The 22,687-nt window shown below is 36.1% G+C and overlaps 3 protein-coding genes across 8 annotated transcripts; 2 read left to right on the top strand and 1 right to left on the bottom strand.

Moving 5' to 3' along the window:
* Nucleotides 1–1,962: 1,962 nt before the first annotated feature.
* On the top strand, nucleotides 1,963–8,285 carry LOC125223460. The gene is made up of 16 exons (XM_048126622.1): nucleotides 1,963–2,113; nucleotides 2,566–2,777; nucleotides 3,029–3,165; nucleotides 3,263–3,373; nucleotides 3,454–3,555; nucleotides 3,653–3,761; nucleotides 3,860–4,060; nucleotides 4,428–4,596; nucleotides 4,816–4,897; nucleotides 4,989–5,082; nucleotides 5,435–5,531; nucleotides 6,743–6,836; nucleotides 7,134–7,206; nucleotides 7,317–7,490; nucleotides 7,586–7,708; nucleotides 7,950–8,285. Exons 1-16 carry the CDS (start codon nucleotides 2,101–2,103, stop codon nucleotides 8,121–8,123), a joined length of 1,965 nt encoding a protein of 654 aa, XP_047982579.1. The 5' UTR covers nucleotides 1,963–2,100; the 3' UTR covers nucleotides 8,124–8,285.
* A 1,680-nt stretch (nucleotides 8,286–9,965) lies between these two features.
* LOC125218423 (protein SICKLE) lies at nucleotides 9,966–12,775 on the top strand. 3 transcript variants are annotated; one of them, XM_048120089.1, is made up of 4 exons: nucleotides 9,966–10,205; nucleotides 11,009–11,289; nucleotides 11,633–11,797; nucleotides 11,894–12,775. In XM_048120089.1, exons 2-4 carry the CDS (start codon nucleotides 11,037–11,039, stop codon nucleotides 12,502–12,504), a joined length of 1,029 nt encoding a protein of 342 aa, XP_047976046.1. In that variant the 5' UTR covers nucleotides 9,966–10,205; nucleotides 11,009–11,036; the 3' UTR covers nucleotides 12,505–12,775. The 3 variants fall into 3 exon arrangements, with proteins under 3 accessions (XP_047976046.1, XP_047976044.1, XP_047976045.1); XM_048120087.1 differs by having other exon boundaries at nucleotides 11,633–12,775; XM_048120088.1 differs by having other exon boundaries at nucleotides 11,006–11,289; nucleotides 11,633–12,775.
* A 353-nt stretch (nucleotides 12,776–13,128) lies between these two features.
* On the bottom strand, nucleotides 13,129–22,687 carry LOC125218422 (probable serine/threonine protein kinase IRE4). Of its 4 annotated transcripts, none has more exons than XM_048120084.1 (17): nucleotides 22,375–22,687; nucleotides 21,111–21,202; nucleotides 20,817–21,020; nucleotides 19,391–20,611; nucleotides 18,610–18,782; nucleotides 18,293–18,536; nucleotides 17,578–17,670; nucleotides 17,267–17,407; nucleotides 17,103–17,195; nucleotides 16,520–16,709; nucleotides 16,280–16,365; nucleotides 15,343–15,431; nucleotides 14,941–14,992; nucleotides 14,790–14,846; nucleotides 14,090–14,233; nucleotides 13,900–13,974; nucleotides 13,129–13,446 (listed from the first exon to the last, which is right to left on the bottom strand). In XM_048120084.1, exons 1-17 carry the CDS (start codon nucleotides 22,604–22,606, stop codon nucleotides 13,339–13,341), a joined length of 3,294 nt encoding a protein of 1,097 aa, XP_047976041.1. In that variant the 5' UTR covers nucleotides 22,607–22,687; the 3' UTR covers nucleotides 13,129–13,338. The 4 variants fall into 4 exon arrangements, with proteins under 4 accessions (XP_047976041.1, XP_047976040.1, XP_047976043.1 ...); XM_048120083.1 differs by having other exon boundaries at nucleotides 13,900–13,977; nucleotides 22,375–22,686; XM_048120086.1 differs by lacking the exon at nucleotides 22,375–22,687 and having other exon boundaries at nucleotides 13,900–13,977; nucleotides 19,391–20,668; nucleotides 20,817–21,015.

Below are 22,687 nucleotides of genomic sequence, written 5' to 3'. Positions count from 1 at the left end.
TTATAAAATTAATATAAAAAATGGGTCCCACATTCCACTAACTTTTTCAACCAACTTTTCTTTACATTTTTTAAAACCCGTGTCCGGTCAAAGTGTGACTCCTAATGGGGGACGGAGGGAGTAAGTTATTCATTCCAAATCATAAATTATTTATTCCAATTTTTAACAGTCGATTCATTCAGTAGGGTTCAAAACTCCGCCACTTTTATCTTCTTCCTCCGCTGAAAAACGAAGAACCCTAGTGGCTCAACTTCGTAATGCTAGAGCGGTCGTCCTGCAGCAAAGGTTCCACGACCAAGTCCGGCGAGAGTGGTGGCCGACGTGAGATGGTGGTTGCGGTCGATTCTCAGTCGGATTCGATTTTGAGAGGCAGATGCTCTTCCCATTCCCCTCCCCCTTCTCGTTCTCCTTCTCCGTCGACTTATCGTTCTCCTTCTCCATCTAGAATTTCTTCCTTCTGCCGATAAACTAGCTTAACTCTCGTCCCGTCGCTCGCCGCTCGGAGAACAACAGCGCCGTCGAAGTGAGAGAGAGTGACCTTTCATTTTTGTTTAAAAATTGTCTGAGTCTTGTAAATTTATTTCTTACTCTTTATTTTCTTTTTTAATACTCTTATTTTGGTATTTTAATGATATATCCTTAAAATAATTAAAAATTGCTTAAGTTGGTCAAAATTACTATTAAAATCGTTGACTGTTTAATATTAACATAATTGTTAACGAATGACCAATTGTGATCCGATTTGAAATGTACAGGACCAAAAAGTTCAAAAGATAAAGTCTAGGACCAAAATCCTAAAATGAGCATATGTTCAGGACCAATTTTGATCGTATGCTCAATTATTTATATATTCTACTATACAATTCTAAAAATATTACTACATATATTATTTAGAGTTAGATAATATCCAAACATTATTAGTATTACATAGTATCTGCATATTTCTACTACAAAATTAAATTCATGTAAAGATATATGTGCTTAATGCCCCTCTATTTTAAATTCTGTTGAACTAAATTAAAAATTAGTGTTGTTATTAGTTAATATTATTCTACAACAATAAAAAAGAAATAATATGAAATTTTTTTGATAAATTTTCACATGATTTCAAACTTGATTTGAAATAATTATACAATACTCTCCATATCCCCAAATAATAGTCTTCTTTTTTTCAAGTTTGAACTATCCAACAAAATTAGTTCACATTCATTTTTGATAAGTTTTTCTCTCTTATTGAGGCGATCTCATTCTTCACTAACAATTTACATTCAATCTATATTATATTTTATCAATTTCATACTATTAAAATTTACATTGTTAAGTCTATATTTTCATGGGATGGAAGAAGATATTTAATAAATTTTTTTATTAAAATATGTAAATATAAAATTATACTACTAATACTTTCCTAAATTGTTGCAGAATAATATTACTATGTAATTCATTTTATATTAATTAATATTCATAAATCAATTTTCAGTATAACATATTAAAAGGTTTAATTATGCATATACAATTTCATTCATCACTGCTCGTTCTTTTATTCCAACATCTTCACCCTAATACTAAACTTACGAGATAGTATTATAACCTCTAATTTGAAAATTAAATATATTTTCGTCTACGATCTAAAATTAATCTCTAGATATAAACTTGCTAGTTTCTTTCTTGATAAATTTCATTTTTAAACCAAAATATTTCAATTATATTTTCTCTTTTTATCTATTTTGCATTAAAATTCTTATTCTTCACTACGAATAGTATTTTCTGTGGACTATAGTCGTTCAAGGTAAATATAAACCATAAATAAAAATAATTAAATTTGGGTACTCTATATAATTAACCGTTTAAATCTGAAGTGGGAGTGGAAATAGCAAGAAGTAGAGTGGCAGTAATATAATTTCACTATGACGGTGACGGACAATGCCACGAAACTCCCGTGCTTTGTCTCTTCATTACATCACAATTATATAAATAATCTCAATCAAAAACTCCCTTATAATCCCTGCAATTTCCTACCTCGGATCACCTAACTCGAACCACATAATATAATTTCGAAATTGTAATAGTTTTGTGGTTATTTAAATCGGAATTGTAGCAATGGACAGCTCCGGTAAGCGTCATCCTGTGTGTATTTGATGAATGTTTAGTGTGGGTTTAGGCTGATTAAATTCGTGTTATTTGGTGATTAGTTTAGTTAATTCTCTGCCTGAGGATGATTGAGTTATATATTCTGTGGTTTAATTTTTCATATAGTTATGTTTTTGTAGGGATTATTGTGTTAAGTTAAACGAGGAGTTTGAATTTTGTTACCATTTTTTAGTTAAATTGTTGCGAATTATTTGTACTCGGAAGGTTGATGAATGGAGGTGGAAAAGGGGTGTAAAGTGATGCTTCAGGAGACAAGGATGGATTTCCGTTTTTCGTTGAGATGCTTAATTGAGATTGATTAATAGGATTTATTGTGCTCCAAAGATGAAAAAGGAAAAACTAGTGGTTCTAAATTCTTGTAGTGGACATCGAAATTGAACTGATTTGGTGAGGTGATTGTTGTGGTAAATGTAGGGGGCCATCCGGAGGCAATGGTACCGCCAGTTGAGGGTGTAGCAGGAGGTGGAACAGCGTATGGATGGGGCGAAAGTGGCATACAAGATCCAAATTTGTTGAGGACCTCCATTGACCCCCTGAAAGTTCATTCGTCCGAGTTAGTTCATGCCTGGTGCATGCCAAGCACAGCGAATGTCGGCCCACAAGACATGCCTCGTACATTGGAGCCCGTAAGTTTAAACGAGCTTTACCTTTTAGAGCTAAGGGTTAACTGTTGTTCTCCATTTGTAGTTTTTGTTGTTATATCCTCTAGATTGGTTGTGTGATTTGTATCCAGTGTGAGTTTGTAGATTCAGGAGAATCTAACGTATGTGGGTGAATAGATTGAAGGCCACAAGATGTGCATGCAAATACTGTATTGTTCCATATTATATGCACAAATCAGCATATCTCCTTCTCTCTGACACTATTTTTGTTGAAGATATCTCTTTTGGCAGCAAGAAATGAGAGGGAGAATTTCCAGATAGCTATACGTCCAAAAGTTTCTTGGGCCGGATCTACTGTAGCTGGAACCGTGCAGATGCAATGTACTGATCTGTGCTCCACTTCTGGTGATAGGTTTGTCTTTTAAATATAGTACAAAATTTGTTCTCTTATACTATTGTAAATTAGAAAATTGAGGAGGCTAATGTTTTTGGATACATCATTCATGCAGATTGATAGTTGGTGAGTCGTTGAAAGTGAGGCGTGTTGTACCAATCTTGGGTGTTCCCGATGCCCTTGTGCCGCTTGAAGTACCCGTGTCTCAACTGAACCTTCTTCCTGGGTACTGAACATATCGAAATTCATTCCGTCTGAAGTCTGAACTAAGTCTATGATCCTCAAAACATCTTGATATCCTTGCAGAGAAACAACGGCAGTCTATGTTTCAATCGATGTCCCGGAAATCCAGCCCCCTGGTCAGTATGAAGGGGAATTCATAATTACTGCTACACGAGCTGACACACAGTAATCATCTGATTGTATTTCTTTGTAATTCATATAGTGTGAAATTTGTGCATATTCACTTATGTTATCTTCTCTTCGTGATTCTGTGTTGTTACAGATCTACTGTACAGTCCCCAAACAAAGCTGAGAGGAATCACATGTACCAAGAATTATTAAATTGTCTTGATTTTCTGGAGCCAATTGATGGAAAGCCACTGGATGAAGTGGTGGGTTCCTTGGTTTTTTGTCAGCTGAGAGATTAATCTTGAAATTATATAGATGTTCCTGCAGGCTGCTAATAGATCAATTTCTTATTAAATTATAGGCAGAGAGAGTGAAATGTGCATCTTCTTCTTTGAGAAAAGTGCTTGAAATGCCATCATTTTCGGATCTTTATCTAGATAATGGTTCAGGTGATATGATGGAGGAGGATGCCATTTCAAACTTTTCAATCCGAGTGAAGATGAGTTTAACAGTCTGGGATTTCGTTCTTCCAGTCACACCTTCTCTTCCAGCTGTTATTGGTGTATCCTTGTATTATGCTTTCTGCAAAAGCTAAATTGTTGTTTAGCTGATCATCTGTTCCAAGTGTAGCTGAATTATCTATTTGACAGTTTGTCAAAGTTGATCTCAGTAATCTCGTTCCCGTGGTTTCAGTATCTATTGAACAGATCTGGATCCTATGGTGCGAAATTCAACCTCATGTTCTGTTGTTACTATTCCATCCGGACTAATAGTATGCAATTCTCCACTTTGACAATCCTTGCCCTTTTTACCCTTCCTCGTAATAGTTTCTATAAATTATCTCATACAAGTTGGCCTCTGTTTGTACTTATTGTCTACTGAACTGAAGTGAAATTGTAGATGACGGTGAATTCCTTAATGATAGATAGATATCCGATACGGTGATTGAGGACCGGTTTGGTGTTGAGCATGGAAGTAGCCAGTGGTACGAGGCACTGGATGAGCATTTTCAGTGGATGCTTCAATATAAAATCAGCCCATACTTCTGCAGATGGCGTGAAGGAATGCGAGTTCTGACTTACACCTGTCCATGGCCAGGTAACAAGAAGAAGTTTTAGGTCACTCTAATAAAGTGATAATGTACCTCTACAACAATTAAGTTATCTGTCGAGTATAATTGTTGCATCTGCATTTCACCGTTTACAAATATTTATGAGGATATCAAAGTATGACTAATCCATTACTACATTCCTGCTCTGTTCCACTCATTAAATTTCTCTGACTTTGGCGTGCTGATTCATGTCCATGTTCATGCAGCTGATCATCCGAAATCAGACGAGTATCTGTCTAACCCCAGGCTTGCAGCATATGCTGTACCAGATAGTCCAGTAGTCTCCTGGTATATATTTACTTGCCCCTTGGCTAAGTGTATCCTGCTCTTTCTGTTTCTTAATTTGATTATTTCATATTTGCTTCTTAATGTGCGTTAGTGGCGATACAGCAAAGAACTTTCTGCAAAGAGAAGTGGAGCTATTACGAACAAAGAATCATTGGAGGAAGGCCTACTTCTATCTGTGGGATGAGGTGAGGACATGGGAGTGATATGTCTGAACATGCATATTTCTTGAAAAAATTTAGGAGATTTTTTTACGATGTGTATTGATAGCAATAGCTGAAGGAAATAGGGTGTAACTGACTTCTGCTTATCGCATTCGTTGGGTAGAAATAACATACTTGGCAAGCTGAAAAATGTGCTCTTGTTCAATCATCAGGATTAAACCTTACTAAATTCTAGCATACAAGAGCAATATATGTATTCAAATATTTTTGTATCTGACGACTTCTCTACCTTATAGAAACTATTCTTCCTCTGAAATAAATATTACCCTGTAACTGATTGATGGCACACCCTTCTTTCTTGTTTCTATCCCTCCAGCCACTCAACCTCGAGCATTATGAAGCTATTCGTAACATGGCAAGTGAGATCCAAGCTTACGCACCTGATGCCCGTATTATGACAACTTATTATTGTGGTGAGTATTTTCCTTTTAACTTGAGGAATTTGATATTTGACCTCCATGTGTGTATATCTGAACATGATGTTAAACTTGCTGGAAAAATGAAATTTTTATTTGAGCAAACTGGAATTGACTCGATCCTAGGGTGCCTGTGAGTTCATAATAATCAGTTTAAAAAATTTGATTGTCCGTGTATCCACCTACAAATATTTTTTGTCGAGTTATAGGTAACAACAGAAATGGCACACGTGTGAATCCGGAGATTGAATAGCTTCTTCTTGACATTGCATCATGAACATCTATTAGAACTACTTGACTATAATACAAAGTTAAGTAACTTCAGAGGTGCTTGGTATAATGGACCGGAATGTGGTGGGGAATGGAACGCCGGTAGGAATGGAATGACAAACCTTGGGTGATTCCTATGCTTGGTATTCACAAGGAATACGAAAGAATGGAATCATGATTGTTGCATTATCATAGGATTGATATGTTACATGTAAAATTGATTGACATCTTTGTATAACAATATAATTCAGTGGAACTGCATGGCAACCTATCACATGTCTGGGCATATCAACCTGGAACTGGAGATCATATAATGCCTAATCTGAGAGAGTGTGTATGTGTTCATAGATGAATGACTCGATATTATCTAAGGCTGTTGTCAAAGCATAAAATATATATTGATACTTTTGTCAAAAAAAAAAACTGTAGAAGGACTAGGAAGGGCTAATACCATGGCTTCAGGAATGAATGGCTATTCCTACTATATTACGTATGGTGATTCCTAAGAATATATTATACCCAACAAAATAAGTAGAATGGAGGTAGGAATGATCATTCTATCCCATCTTCCATTCCATCATACCAAGCACCTTCTTAGTGATTAAGGCAGCAGAACTGCATTACTTCATTTCATGTAACACATTGCTTTATTACGAGGCTGCGGCACAAAATCTGATCCCTTGGATTCCTTACTTCAATCTTGAAGGAGGTATTTATGGAAAATTACAAAGAATCCTAACTGATAAATATTCTGCAAGATAAACCTAAAGATATCCTATACTGGAAATAATAATTAAACCTAAAGATTGCAACTACCACTGAAACTGAACTCCTACTAATAGGAATTTGAATAAATTTACTAACAAATCAAATCTAAAAGATAACAGTGGCTATTCTTCAGAATGTTCCACTCTCATTTTTGTTTCTTGTTAACTCAGGTCCAAGTGATGCACCCTTAGCCTCAAATAACTTTGAATCATTTCTTAAAGTTCCAGAGTTTCTTCGTCCTCACAATCAAATATATTGCACAAGGTACTAAATCTTTCAACCTCTTTCTTCTAGGTTTAGTTTTAAGCAAATCAGCTTAAGTGCATGTGTGGCTGCAACTGAATCTGAACCATTCATCTGAAGTTTCCATATCTTCTAAAATCCCGAAATGGTGAAATGTGCATTTTATCTTCTCCATACAACTTTGTGTTTAAATTTAGACATGTGAATATGTCATTGTAAAATATGGTAGAGTGGACTTGAGATTGCTGGTTTTGACATCTTTTTTCAAAAATAGTATAGTATAGACTAGGGAACCATCATTTTCTCTTTCCCTTGCAGTGAATGGGTGATTGGAAATCGCGAAGATCTGGCGAAGGATATCATAGCAGAAATACAACCTGAAAATGGCGAGGTAATGCAGTTTAAACGCCTAAGAAATAATGCTCTTCTACCCCCAACACCTAAGTTTGTTATGATCTTCTATGGTCTTTTCTTAACATATGTATCTACGCCTTTACACAGGAGTGGTGGACTTATGTATGCATGGGGCCGGCAGATCCTCATCCTAATTGGCATTTGGGGATGCGAGGCACCCAGCATCGTGCTGTAATGTGGCGAGTATGGAAAGAAGGCGGAACCGGTTTCCTCTACTGGGGAGCTAATTGCTATGAGAAGGCATCAGTTCCTAGTGCTGAGGTAACTTGATATTGTACAGGATATGAAGTCGATGTCCTTCCATGGCTTTTAATCACCCGTTGCACCTTGACACACTTCTTTCATCCCTTTTCCAGATTAAGTTTCGGCGTGGCCTCCCTCCAGGTGACGGAGTCTTATATTACCCTGGTCAAGTCTTCTCGTCTTCAGCTGAACCCGTTGCCTCCTTGCGACTTGAGCGGCTTTTAAGTGGTTTGCAGGTAACTCCAATGAGAATTCCATATATTTTCCTGTTCGGCATTGTGCTTGCATGTTTTGTGAAGTTCAATATCAGTAAAAATGAAAAGATTTCGTGTACCTTATGACCATACAATTCAGATTCTTCCATTCCATTAATCCAGTTGTAGTTCACTTTCGTTTATGGATTTTGATGGCACGTTCGTTCCTTATTGAGTCATCTTATTCTGTAACTAAATCTGTTTGGCACGACGTTGTGTCCAGGACATTGAGTATCTGAAACTGTACTCTTCGAGATTTGGGCGAGAAGAAGGGCTTCAGCTGTTGGAGAAAACAGGCATGTATATAGGTCCTGAGAGGTATACCAATGAGCACATTCCAATCGATGTGATGAGGGCTGAAGTTTTCAGGACATGCCGCTCTGATTCTAACTTCTAAATTCTGTACCATCGTTCTGTACTAGGAGAATACTTTTTGGTCCCATCTTATGTTCATTCAGATTATGAATCTTACTCTACTGTTTTTGTTTCAGTCTTATGTTTTTTTAGATTCTGAATCTTGAACATATTTTTAGAATGGAGAGAGTATATTTTACATTGATCTTTGATATTAAGTCACCTTATTTTAGTTTCTGGACAAGCACTCGCATTTGATAGCTTAATGAAATCATGGTACTAGAAAAAAGAAATACATAAAGAACTTGGTTTTCGTTATACTTCCTCCGTCCCGCTTTAGCAGTCTCATTGACTTTTCTGTCCTCTTTTTGTAAAAATGATAAAAAATAGTTAAAGAGGAGAAATAGTAAATTAAGAGATAGAATAATATAGAGAAGAGTCTTATCTATATTATTGTCTCTCTTACTTTATTATTTCTCCACTTTAACTATTTTTTATCATTTTTATAAAAAGATGGTAGAAAAGTCAATGAGATTACTAAAGCGGGACGGAGGGAGTATTTATTAAAATCTGGATTTGTTTGTCATACGTTATTTCCCAAGGGAAGTTCTTGAGGTTGGTATCGAGTGCTGATTCTGAATTAGTGCTTATCCTCACTTGGAATGTGCCATTGTCTCTATCCTGAAATCGTTTAGCCGTATTACAATATTCCATAGTGCAACTTTTACATTCTCATATGTTAACGCCACGTCTCATCTCCTATTCTTTTTTTTCTTTAAAAAAAAAATCTGCTCGAACTCGACATCTCATACAATAATGTCTAAACTCCTTGCTGCTTAGACAAAGGTTCTGGCCAAGTCTCATCTCCTATTCATCATTTGATAATATGCTCATTTGGAGGCTCCAAACAGCATAGTAATCAAGAAATGCATAAATATTGGATTTTACATATCCCTATCACACTTTCCTTTTTTTCATTTTACTTTGGTGTTTTCCTTTATATTAGAAATTTTCTTTTATAAAAATATTTTTTTCTCTAATGGGATGATATCTACTCTATAATTAATAATATTTTAATCACGTTTTTTATAATCTCTCTCATACTTACTAGTTTTTGGACTAAAACTTGTAATGTCCCTAAATTCTCAAATTTTATGGATGATCTGAGAGAGATTATTTTATCTTGTATTGCGATCTTATCATTGTCAAATTATTATGAATACTTAAGTTGATATTCTACAACTACATAATTACTGCCTACGTCTTCTAATAAGAGTTCTATTTAGTTTCGGTACGTGTTTTCTGAAAAATAAATTGGATTGAATAAGTTAGATGAATAAATCTCACATATATATATATATAGGGGTGCGTTAGGCTCCTTTGCAGCCTAAGTGTCCTATTTCTTTCTTAATCTCAGCCCTTGGATCCTTGAATTGGATGGTTGTGATCAATGCATTATTAGTCTATAATGTTGCATTACTAGCCGTTGTGCATTATTAGAATGCAAATGTGCATTATTAGTCTATAATGTTGCATTATTAGCCGCTGTGCATTATTAGAATGAAATGTGCATTATTAAATGACACGTGGCATTAATCTAACCGTCAGATGACAAAATCATGGGGCTAGGATTAAGAAGGAAAAAGGACAAAAGATATGAAAAGGATTTGAATACATCCCCTATATATATATATATATATATATATTAGTTATACTAATAAAATGTGGGTGAAATAAGCTGATAAAATATGGAATCTGGCAAGATAAAGAAATAGAAAAGAAAATGAAAAAATGATGAATAGAGTAATTAAAAAAAAAAGTTTAATTTAAATTTTAAACTGTACTAGACGAATTGAAATGAAACTAATGAAAAAAAAGTAACTAATCAGACAATTATTCATACGAAAAGGGTAATGGGTATCTTACAACAGCAGAAGAAGACGGTGAAAATCCCCAATTCTAAACTCAAACCCTAGCACCACCGCCGTGCCGAATTCGCGGTTTAATTCGCTAAAAGCAGACAGAAGCAACAGTAGCCTTCGCTGCCTCCGTTTAACACAAGGCTTAACTCAATCAGGAATCATCACCTCTACAGACTTGCATGCTCACTCAGTCGTAAACAATTGTATTCACTATTCCTTTTTCTATTTCTTATTTATCGTTTCAGAAATTAAGTGAGCATGTGTTGGGAATTATGAGTAGGAAATGGGGGGATTTATGTCATAGGTGTTCGAGGATGGAATTAATCCCAAAAATTGAATTATACTGTTTTGGTGCACTACGTGAATGTTTGTGAAGCATGGAAATTTGTTATTAGGCTCCAAATCCACTCAACCCTAGCATGAAAATTTGTGAAGAACTCGGTTTTCGTTTTATTTGTTAAAATATTGATTTGTATGTCATACGTGAGGGAAAAATCTTGAATGCAGAACTTATTTCCTAAGGGAAGTTCTTGAGGTTGGTAAATGAAATACGGGTATTTCTCAATGGAAGAAACTTGAATGTGGAAAAGTATCGAATCCAACTGCTTGGAACTTGCAGGAAACTATGAAGCAAGTGTGCTTGGATGAATCTTGAGTTCGTGAAGTTGTGCATATGTTGTGAGATTTTTTTTGTTCAAAAGGTTTGAGAGTGAATATGAGAGTGAAAGAATGTACGAGTGTGTTGAAACTGGTGGAAAACAGTGATAGTGTTAACAGCTAGAGAATTGGATTTTCAATCATATCCTTCTCATTGTACCATTTGGCCTTTGGCAGAGGAAATTGAATTCGCAACTAATTTTCAGTAGCCAATAACTAATCCCTACATATTACTTTGTAGGGTGTATATTGGAAATTAGTTCCTTGTAACTTTTATCTTTGATAAATCTTATTTGAAAAATAGTCTGTGATATAAAGATCATAACAAATATGTTCGTTTCGTTAGCAGATTGATTCTTCTTTAAGCGTTGGGTGATATGGAGGAGTCTCAGAAAAGAAGGGAAAGGCTGAAGGCAATGCGAATTGAAGCTGCTGATACAACAGTTGCAAACACTGATAGATCATTGGCATCTGGTGGCCTTGCAAACCCTCTTGTTGAAGGAGAAAGCACTTCTGTTCCAACTCAATATTTTTCACCAAGATTTGATTATTACACTGACCCTATGGCAGCATTCTCTGGAAGTAGGAGAGATAATATTACTCCTCAGGTCTCACACGGACGCTCCTCAGGTCTCACATGCTCCCGATTTATTTTTACATATATTCTCCTTATTTTTATTTTCTAATGATATTAATATAATAATATCAATCTTGTCTTTTGAGATGAGCTTATGTCTGCTTTTGATGTTTATTATTCAACACTTTGATGTGCTCCATTGCAATTAGTAGAGTTGATACTAGTTTGATTTATTCTTTTGTGTATTTGTGGAAATTGGAAATTGCTTTGTGTTGTAAGTTTTATGTAGCTACAATGAAATCCTTGCCAAGAGAAAGTTCTGGTGTTTGAATGCTCGAGTTGATTTTTGTATGCCTATGCTTCTTTTCATTGAATGCTTGTTTATGTTATCAACAGGACCTGCACATCAACATATGCCTCCTGGACCTACATATCGAAGTACGGCTCCAAACCAATCATATCAAACTCCAGGTGTCAACTATCCCGATCAAAGAGGTGGACCACAAGGTAATCCTCCAACTGCCTGGGGTGGACCGATGGAATTCGCTACCAGACCACAAGGTAATCCTCCAAATATCAGGGGTGGACCGATGGAATTTGCAGGTGGACCACAAGGTAATCCTCCAAATGCCTGGCGTGGACCGATGGAATTTGCAGGTAGACCACGAGGTAATCCTCCAAATGCGTGGGGTGGACCAATGGAATTTGCAGGTAGACCACGGGGTAATCCTCCGAATGCCCAGGGTGGACCAGGCATCGCCCTTAACTATGTGAGCCCACCAAACATGTCAAGAGGTGGTCATTTCAGCAATCCTAGCTTTGGACAGGAGGACCATCCTTATTATGGTAGAGGCAGAAGTCAGAACTACTACAGTAGTCCCCAAGCATCAGGGCGTGGAGGCAGCAGGCATCTCGAGTCTGGTAGAGGCAGGGGTCGATCATTTGGTAATAGCGTAACTCCAGGTTCAAGAATGAGTGGCGGGAGAGGAGGGTCACGTGAATCTGTTTCAGCTGAAGTGCGACCAGATTTGTATTACATCAAGGAAATGGTAGAAGATCCATGGAAGATGTTGGATCCTGTTAAAAGAAAGGATACTCCTGCCCCAGAGAATAAGTCCTGGCTGCCTAAATCCGTCACTATGAAAAAAGCTAAAGTTTCTAGTGAAGTTCCACAGACATCAATTTCTCAGCAAAGCCTAGCTCAATACCTGGCTTCCTCATTCGGTGACTCAACTGACGAGCCTGTTCACAGCGAGCCGAGTACATGAAGGGTTGGCCTTTTGGAGCAGAGTCCTAAAGTAATTGGTAATAAGCCCTTAATTCTGCCTATCAGTTTACAACTAAATTCCTCGGAAACAAACAGATAAATATGTAACCATCCCATGTTTTTTGGATTCAATTTTTATTTTTATTTTTTTGTAATTTTAGTTGGTTGTTGAATCTTTGATGTCTGATTTTGACGAGAGAATTATTTTGTAGTAGTATCCGAATTTGGTTTGAAATCAATGATATGATGCAAGAAAATCAAACTTCTCTTTACATTCTATTTCAAAAATCACTCGACAAGTGAAGTCGTTCTCCATAGCTCATTACTCATCATGACTGGATCTGATTGTATTATTTTTCTCAAAGCACAGCTTGCGGAGTTTGAACAACGGTGTGCTCAAAGCCTGCCATGTGGCATTGTTTTTTACTTTTTTCGGAAATATCAGATTTTTATTAAAAGATTAGTGTTGTGGATGCCCTACTACTTTCAGTACAATTTGAAGCAATGTTAAGGTTCAAAGCTAGCAAAAATTCGTCCCGTCGCACTTCTAGTACAATACCAACAAAGGTGGAGCAACACAACATACTTACTACTACTACTTTATAACTTGAAAATGACAATCTTCTAAAATAAGTTGAAAATGATTAATTATGAACAGAAGTTTCTGTTTCATACAAGAGACGGGAGGATGCAGAAATAAAAAGATGTGAAATGGATTGACTATATACAGCTAAAATACTAACATCGCATCCCTCTTCTCTACTTCAACTAACAACAACTTTTCTTTTCTACATATATCTGCTACTTCCAATTGGACTCGAACCATATTGAAAAATCAAGCGGGAGGCGGTTTTGAACCTCTGCATGGGGACGAACACTTTGATGACTCCTTCCCACTCTGTAGGAGTACATCCTGATTTATTGAGGCCAGCTGCGACAAATTCTGCAATAAAGTTGTAAAAACTCATAATGTGAAAGCATTCAGACCAGAATACAGGTAAAATAAGCAGTTTGACGCCCTAGTTTTCTGAAACTTATAGCTGAGATGATATGAATATTCTTGCTAAATAATTGCAACTTTGCATTCTTTTGACCCACCAACAAGGTACATAATATGCAGATAGTCATCTAGATTGAATTGATAAAATACAAATTGATTATGAACCTGAGCTTCTATCAGTTGATTATCAGTAGCACTTTGTATAGATTTGAATCCAGGTTCAATAATTATAATCAATACCCAACATCACACTGGACCACAAACCTTAGTCAGTGATAGGTAGCTGTGAAACTTGTATTATATCTAATCCAGAACTTTAGCAATGGAATATGCTTCAAATTGAACATACTAAATCCAGAAGAGGAGGCAGATTTAGCAAGATAGAAAGTGACATACCTTGAAAGAGAAATTTATCAATGATAGATCAAGAGGTGAAGAATCAAACTCTGCTAGATCTCCGCATTCATCCATCTTCTGAAGCAAGAGAAACCAAAATCTTTCATACGTCAACATTGACAGCTGGGCAATATATTCCTCCAGCATCTGGATAAGATGCTAAAAATAAATTATGAGCAATATAGTCCACCTCTAATTTGGAATTTGTGTGCACTTCAGAGCAATCGGAATCAGAGTCCACAGAAGTTTCATCAATCTCCATTCCAGTTGAATTATATCGTGATACAAAGTAACTCGTATCATCCATACGCTCTGGTTGTGGTACAAATGCAGCCTTGAGAAACATCAATCACCAAATTCACCATCAGAAAGACAGTTATATACTATAGTATTTATTAACTCTGTATTCTCTTGTCAAGTAAAAATAATGTAGCACACTGCATTTTCCCAATACACATCTCTTTTTATTCTATTCTGCACAACTGTATCAAGCTTGTAGCCAATTTAGAACTACACTAAAGTGGACAGTGGATTAAAAAATCTGAATACCGCCTACACATAGCAAGGATTCCATATGGTAGGCCATGCTCATCTGGGGGCAAGGTCTTGCACAGTTGCATGTAAAATATTCTTCTATCCAAACATTAGTTTCTTTATGCCGCTTGATATAAAATCAATAAAGTAGATATGTTTGAACCTTGAATCTAAAATTATATTTTTCATAGGGGAATTGGATAGCAAAACAAATAGTATTATCATTTTTGTTGACAAAGTTTTGCCTGTCTAGAGACAATTAATGAATTTCACCCTTAACCAACGGAACATGCAATATGCACGACAAGAATATGCATAAACAGTGTTATTGATTTTTTTTTTTTTTTTGCACACACCTTTTGTAAGGTAAGGTTATCCCAGTCCACTCCAGCAAAGAAGGAATGTGCTTTCACCTGAATTGAAATAGAAAAAATAACTGACAGTTCAGTGTGGAATTGCACATCTTTCTATTACTAGTAACATAGTATACAATTAGAAATAAGCAACCTCTGATGCTCCCCTTGCCCCAAGTCGCTCATTTGGATCATGAACAAGAAGCCTGTGAAGGTTCATTTACAAATACACGATTCAGCTATGCATACCAAAAAGAACAGAAAGTATAAGCCCGGCCTATTACTTTGAAGGAGTTAATTAATAATAAGTTAAAACGTGAAAAAAAAAATCTTATTTTTTCTATATGGTTCATAAAACAGTGATTAGTAAAAAATTATTTCAGGTATTTACAACCTGTGTATTTTTCCACAAACGCTTTCAGTAATAATAGAATTATCACACTATATAGAAGTTTGCCAGGTTGCTATTCGAACACTAGATACTCAAAGTCTGCAATCTAAGCGTCCGAAAAGGCACTAATTTGATGTTTTTTTCTGTTTACGCGTGTTTGCCAACCTGTCAATCAGATCTTGGGCCTCATAAGACATATCACTTGGAATTGATGGCCAGGGGATTTTTCTGCTAAGAATGTTGTCAAAAATATTCTGTCAAGCCAAAAAAGAAAAATGATTAGAAGGGTAACTCTTTGATTAACAAATAAAACATTTAGATAAACTTATCAACAAAAAGGTTACCAGAATAGCAATAGCACAATTAATGCAGTAAAAATAACAAGTTCTCAGCAATAGAAACAAAGAAGAAAACAGATTGATAGTCAATGCAGAACCAAATCAATATTTATATAACACATCTCAATGCTTTGTTGTAACTTCCACCAAGAGAACTTAGGGTCGTCTTCTATTGTCACAAACTGTTATGTCCTTGGGATGTGTAAGTACACTTTAATACTTCCCTTAGAAAATTTTAGTATGCTTTAGTTTGATAGACAACAAAAATGCGACAAGATTGTGATCGATCAATGTTGAGCATATCATATGCCGGCAGGCAGTTGAGTTATTCTTGCTTATAAGCTAGACATATTGGCTGAACGTAAGTTGTAATACTTGAATCATAAAATTTACTCTCCACAAAAAGCTCCTGAAATTTATTTCTAATAGGATGATAAACCTGAACTCTGAAAATATTAATAATGATGACATCAGAGATCAGACAGTAAAAATCCAAATTTAACTGCGCCCATGGCCTTTTTGAACTTGACTCTCCCAAGGGATAATAATAATGTAGTAGTTAATTGTTAGGAAAAATTAAAGATTTATGCAAAATATTACAACCTCTAAATATTGTTTAAATCAACATGCATTTATCAAAATGTGGCTGAAAACAATAATCACCACCGGAATTTATTCATTTCTACATGAAATGTATAGACTGCCGATTTAATACAAGAGCTTAGCATGTAAATGATCTTTGTGAAAAAAACTTTAACAAATACCTCTGGGTGATCAGCATTAAAGGGTGGGACTCCAGTTATTAATTCAAATAATATAATTCCCACTGACCACCAATCTGCAGCATAACCTGTGGTGTGTCGAGAAGATATACTATAAGCAACCCGAAACAACTTTCTCTTCCCAAATTCTTTAGTGTATATAGAATATATAGACAAACGACAGAAAAGTGATAAATATCAACCATGTGCGCAATAAAATTAAGGATCAGATAGCTGTCTAACCATGTTCTGTTCCAAGAAGAATTTCAGGAGCCAAGTAATCCGGGGTGCCAACAGCTGAATGGTGACTGTCCACTATGTCGGCATCCATGTGACCATTTGAATCTAAAGCATCATTTTTTTCTGTATCTTGCGTGGGTAGTTCAGTGGTGCAATTCATGAGACCAATTTTTGACAATCCAAAGTCGGTAAGCTGATCAAATTTTGTAAGGATTAGTAGTCATAAGTCATCATGAGAAAAAATGGTCATTGTCTTAACTCATGAGTGCCAATTGCCAAGTGTAATCTCTATCAATGGTAGATTTTGATGTGAATGCCTAAAATAAGGTAATTTCTCAAACTCATTTAAGCACACAATCTTTTACTTTCATTATCCAACGTTTTCAATATAGGAGCAAAAATCTGTAATATAGACCAAATTGATGCTTTAAATATAAATGGGTGTAGGTAGAAAGACTATCAACTCTTATCCTTTCAGGCCCTATTATTAAAAGTAGCCAGAAAACAGTTTGTGATCCTTTCAGGCCCTACTTGTACACAACTGATTTCTTGACAACAGAGCCATATACAGTATTGTAGGCAATACCTTGATATGCCCATCATGGGCTATTAGTATGTTGTCTGGTTTTAGATCACGATGCACTATCCCAAGAGAATGAAGATATTCCAAGGCTAGCACCTGAAAATGCCAAAGCATATTTACAATACAATTTTAAAGAGCTTATATATGTAAAGGATTTCTATATTTACCAATTCCGCAAGGTAGGTACGAGCAACAGCTTCTTCAAGGCAAACAAGCTTTTTCAGCATAGAATATAAATCTCCGCCGTTGAGATATTCCATGACCAAATAAAGTTTATCTCTACTGGTAAATGAGTAAAAAAATCTAACCTGTAAGAAAATCACATTTGTTCTGTTACACAGCACCAAGCATAAAACTTTTAAATGAACCAGTTTGTGATGATATTTTATTTCTGAGGAACCCTCCTAATATTTCATATCATGTTCAAATTTTCGAAATAAAGCAGATTTAGGTGGACTAAATTATCAACAGAAATTACCACGAATGGGTTTCGCACTGTGATTAATATGTTACGCTCGGCCAATATGCGATCAATATCATTCTTCCTCAGCATATCTATTTTCTTCAGCACCTGTATCATTAACAAATCAAATCAACCACAAAAACATAATATCTAGCAGGAAAAACAAAAAAGTAAGGCCAGATAATATCTGCCAAGATGAATCACCATATAATTGTCAACAAACACATATTTGCTCATCTTCTGCACAGTTCAAATGTATAATTTCACTTACATTTGAAAAACTTGCTTGGTGAGGTAAAGATATAAGGACCAAATGACTATGGTCCACAGCTTTACAATCATTTAAATTATTTTAGTAATTTTCTAGAAGACCATCACCACATAAAGGGAGACATGTAGACATGCATACTCAGAACAGTTCAACCCATCTAATTTGGCCAATTTCAGTAATTTCATATGTTCATACTATCTTCATGATGTGTGGCATTATCAATATGAATACGTCATCAGACAGAAACCTGTAAATCCAACAATTTTCTAGTTGTTTGAACAAAAAATTCTGTAAGAATCTCTTAAAAAGTTACACTATTCTCCCAACAATGAATCAGGGTCAAAGGAATAAATCAAATTGCAATGTCTCTTTCCTTTTGGGTCACTATGTGTTAAGTCAGTATTATTAACTTTTAAGTATTCAAGCATAATAGTAAAATTTCATCACTGAAAATCATACCTTAATTGCAAATAGGTCACCTGTTGTTCGCTTCCTAGCCAGAAAGACTTTCCCATAGGCTCCTCTGCTGATTGGTTTAATAATATCAAAGTCATCAATACTTGTACGATCTTTATGCGCAGGATGTGAAGGAGTTGATGTTGTACTACTCTGAGATGCACTATCAAGCAAAGATCTGGCACTTTCTGGACGTCCACCATCATCAGTTATGTCCACTTGATTGCAAGCAAATATACATTTCTCTCTGCATATCAGAGATTACGTAGCTTCAGTAAGGCTTCATACACATATTTCTTTATAGTTTCTTGTCCTCATACCTCAAAAGGCTTTCAATCCGGCCACCAAATGTATCCACTAGAAGAGCAGCATACTTGCTATGCTGCAAAAGCTCTTGCAGGTCATGCATACAAGCTATTAAAAACTCATGGGATCCTACTTCTGAAATATCAATCTCTGCCGCGCAGCGTGCAATGTCAGCAAGGTCATTTATCTGCAAATAAAATTTGGGAGTTTAAGCAACACATGCTAAGTTTTCAACAGAAAGTGCAAAAGAAAATCCATGAACGATTTGCAGATATCGTGATTAACAGTCTCCTGAAAATGAACACTGCATACATATAACAAAAAAGGAATCACCTGATAACACTGTGCAAAGACAGCTTACTATGCCAGCTTTACATCATAAACCATATTATAAAAGTTTCAGGGAGGTCAACCAAATCCAGTTCAAGTCAATTTTCAGTAAATTGTGATACTTTAAGTTGGAATGGCTCTGCCCCATATCCAGAAATCAAAATTTCCAAGCAAATATAGGACATTTTATTCTACGATGAAGATCCCATCAATGTCATTTTTACCCAGTTTTAAATGAAGTACTTTTACATGGAGAAGATGGTGAGTATTTTACAAATTTGATTGTGGTAATCCACCATCTAATTCTAGACAGAGAACATATAATAAAGATCACCATCCCAATACCACAAATGACAACAATTTCACAGAAATATCATAGGTCCATCTGATGTATCAAAGAAAAGGCCTAGTATGCAACAATAGATGTTTACTCTGTTAATGTATCATGGGTCTTTAACGACAAACCTGTTGCATGTCCTCCTGCTCTGACAGATTGTTTTGATCTAACCACAAGACGTCGAGATTTCCAGCCCTGGGACTATTTGCAGATGATGTAGATGTCATGCTTCCATTAGAGGATGGTGATCCATACTGGTTTACCTTATTTAGCAAGTGACTCTTTAGGTTTACCAAGTTTGCAATTTGAGAATCTTCAATGCAGGCAGTGTCCATCTCATGGAGATCCTCTAACAGTCCATCCATTCCCTTACTTCGACTCTCACTTCCCTTTGGTGAGTAACCTTCTGTGGTTACTGCGGAACTAGTAGTCCTCACCCTCAAGATCTCAGGGTTTACACATGTTTCATGATTGCTTGAATTGCGTAACTCTAACAGGTGTTCGAGTAACTCAGCGATTTTCAGGAGATGTTCATTCACATCTGAATGCTTAGAAACGCATTTATCTGCAAAAGCACAGATAAAAGAATGTGGCTCCAAATGAGTGGCAGGAACCAGTTCTTCACATATCCGGCAAATCACTAAATTTGACTCATCTGAGCAATTGCCTTTCACCATGTTCACGGATTCTATCTGAAACATGCCATCCGTATGCTCACCGTCACATATATCAGCACATGTATTTTGAGATATTTTTTGCTGAACTAACATGCTATCTTTTATCACTTCTGGATCATACTTGTCTGATGGTTCCGTAGTTGTTATCTCAATCTCAGAAGTAGTATCCAATGTATGCTCTTTTGTGGGTAACTTCTGGTTGGTATGATCTTTGGGTCGCAAATCATCACTCATTTCAGACTCTGCAAATCCCTTATTTTCAACCCAGTTCATGTCAACAGAAGGGACCCTTTCTAAACATTCTCTGAACTTGCCGATTGATTGCTCATTCGCAGGCCAACTATCCTTCTCAAAGTGCAGCAACCTTGTGCACCTTGTCATTATGAACAAGATGCGAGTGAACAGCAATTTCAGCAACTCAAATTGGCATGTCTGTCTTTTTGCAGTCAAATCTTGAACAATTTTTTCACATTTTGTACGGAAGTCTAAGGATGTCATGTCAATGCATTGTTGCGCAAGAACAAAAAGCTCTTCTGCCATTTTATATTCATCTGGTGTTAAGATCTCCACTTTCTGTAAAATTTCTAGCACCTCCCGTGAAAAAGAACCAAGCTCAATATTCATGACTTTCTTAGCAGCATCGAATCTAGAACGAAGTGATCCCAGGAGCTCCTAAATGCCATGGTGTAGGGAAGTTACAAAACAACAAAAAGAAGCTCATGCTGGTTCCTAAAGAAAATTGGTTTTCTGAAGATTCTTCAGTATATTATACTTGAAAACATATAATAATATTAATTAATTTAAGAAAAATATTTTTTTACATTGTCTTTATGCAACCACCAAAATCAAATAATCGTGCAATAAATGTCATTAATACCTTCAAATCATTAAAGCTGTGAGCCCTAGGATTAGGGGACTGAACTCCACCTTTCGGTCCCAATTCATGAGAAAAACTCTTTATACATTTTGGCACTTTAGTAGTTGTGGCATTTGGTAAATCCCCAGTTTTGTTTATCCATGTCTTACGCAGCTTTCTTCTAGGGTCCTCCTTACTAGGCATGTTGAACTCCAACTTACTACTCTGTCATGTTAGTTAGATAAAATAAATTATAGAAAATGTAAAGAAACACTTAAGCACTGAAAAATGAGATGCAATGCAAAAGAGTATGACCTTATTCCTTGTGGCATCAACCACAGGTTGATCAGAGTCCTTAAAAAGGGATGAAGAAAACCACCGAGCTATCTTTCTTCCTTTGCGGAATCCTGCCTCGTAAACAATTTTGTAAATTGAATTGCACTACTTTTAATGAATAACCCAGTAATAAGATATCGGAATAAAACGTAACAATTAGATAAAAAAGCATAGGTACAGATGTACATGCATCTGTCGATGGATGAATGGAGATACTCTTACTAGTCATTAAATCTGTAAATTGGTGTATATAGAAACAAATATATGTTGGGGTGAAAGACCTATTTGCAAGAGTTTCATACCAATTTATTGTTGCACTGTCTTCAATTCTGAATGATTCCAGAAGCGATAATTTAATAAAACTTCAGCATTCAATCAAGTATCAAAAGGAAAAATCTCATTACATGGGAAGCTGAAACAAGAAATTCCATTATACAACATGAATTTTGCTATAAATGTTTAGAAAACTTTGGGAGAGGCGGTGAGGGTCATTCATTGCACGAGAAACGCTATCGCCATTGTTATCTCCATTTTGTCTTTATTCTATGTATTCTCCTCTTTTTCCATATATTCTTACTTTCCCTTTTCGAAAGGATGCCGGCAAAGTGCTCAACTCCTGAATAAAACTTATCTAAGGGAGGGTAAGACATGATTGCCAAATAACACCCATAGATTACTTATATACTGGGCTTACTTCAGATACTTATACCCCCTAAGCTCGGTTCTGACACGTCATCAACCCAACCCACTCCAAAAGCTCATAACTTCGAATCAGTTGAACCTCTATTTCATTAGAAAAGAGAGAGGAGAAGAAGAGTACCAACGTTTCATTTCCAAGTTGGCAAGTTTGTCATGATCAAAAAAAGGTAAACAATGACCATTTATTTTATAAATTTTCCAGCATATCTGAATTCTCAATAACAAATAGCACAATTTGCAGAGTGCTCCGAGTTTTAATAAATACAACATTTAACATGACCACCCAACCAATAGAGGTTGGTTGCACACTCACAGTCATAAATCCAACAGCAAAGCCCTCATCACAATTAGTGTTCTTTAGCTGGTTTGATCAAATTTTACCTCCTCAGGAACCAATAATCAATCAATAAACAACTCTTACCTTAATATACTAGATAGCACCAAAAGCCCTATAATCGCATTTCAATTGAACAGGTAGAGAAACCTAAATAAAGCATAACCATTATTTTCCAATTTCCAATTTCCATTAACAGCAACAAAATACCTTCTCTAGAACGACCGAATTTGACATGTCCTTTACTCAAAGCCTTGATCTTCTGCTTCACATGAGCTGCCGCCGTCGAAAACCCACTGCTCGGCGACTCGTTAAACTGGTCGGAATCCTCATCCGCCGAATTCGGGGTCACTCTTCGAGTCTTGATCCGGTTCAATCCGGTCGGAATCCCCACATCGGAGAGCGACGACGAAGCGGCGTCGTTTCGGCTCCGTTCCGCCATGTCTAACTGAGGAGAGAGAAAGAGAATTGATGATGAAGAAGAAGAAATATGATTTGGAGTGCGCGAAAGGGCCAACTGATT

Source organism: Salvia hispanica, chromosome 4 (assembly GCF_023119035.1).
Source record: "Salvia hispanica cultivar TCC Black 2014 chromosome 4, UniMelb_Shisp_WGS_1.0, whole genome shotgun sequence".
NCBI lineage: Eukaryota > Viridiplantae > Streptophyta > Magnoliopsida > Lamiales > Lamiaceae > Salvia > Salvia hispanica.
This window is presented reverse-complemented; position numbering and strand designations above follow the sequence as displayed.

Excerpts from the sequence above, each read along its gene's own strand:
- LOC125223460 (XM_048126622.1), top strand. Across the intron at positions 2,778-3,028 it reads TGCCTCGTACATTGGAGCCC|ATATCTCTTTTGGCAGCAAG; the intron begins GTAAGTTTAAAC and ends TTTTTGTTGAAG. Across the intron at positions 3,556-3,652 it reads GCTACACGAGCTGACACACA|ATCTACTGTACAGTCCCCAA; the intron begins GTAATCATCTGA and ends GTGTTGTTACAG.
- LOC125218423 (XM_048120087.1), top strand. The coding sequence starts at position 11,037 with ATGGAGGAGTCTCAGAAAAGAAGGGAAAGGCTGAAGGCAATGCGAATT. Across the intron at positions 11,290-11,632 it reads CTCACACGGACGCTCCTCAG|GACCTGCACATCAACATATG; the intron begins GTCTCACATGCT and ends TGTTATCAACAG.
- LOC125218422 (XM_048120083.1), bottom strand. The coding sequence starts at position 22,606 with ATGGCGGAACGGAGCCGAAACGACGCCGCTTCGTCGTCGCTCTCCGAT. Across the intron at positions 18,783-19,390 it reads AGCAGGAGGACATGCAACAG|ATAAATGACCTTGCTGACAT; the intron begins GTTTGTCGTTAA and ends TTTTATTTGCAG. Across the intron at positions 18,537-18,609 it reads CGGATTGAAAGCCTTTTGAG|AGAGAAATGTATATTTGCTT; the intron begins GTATGAGGACAA and ends TCTGATATGCAG.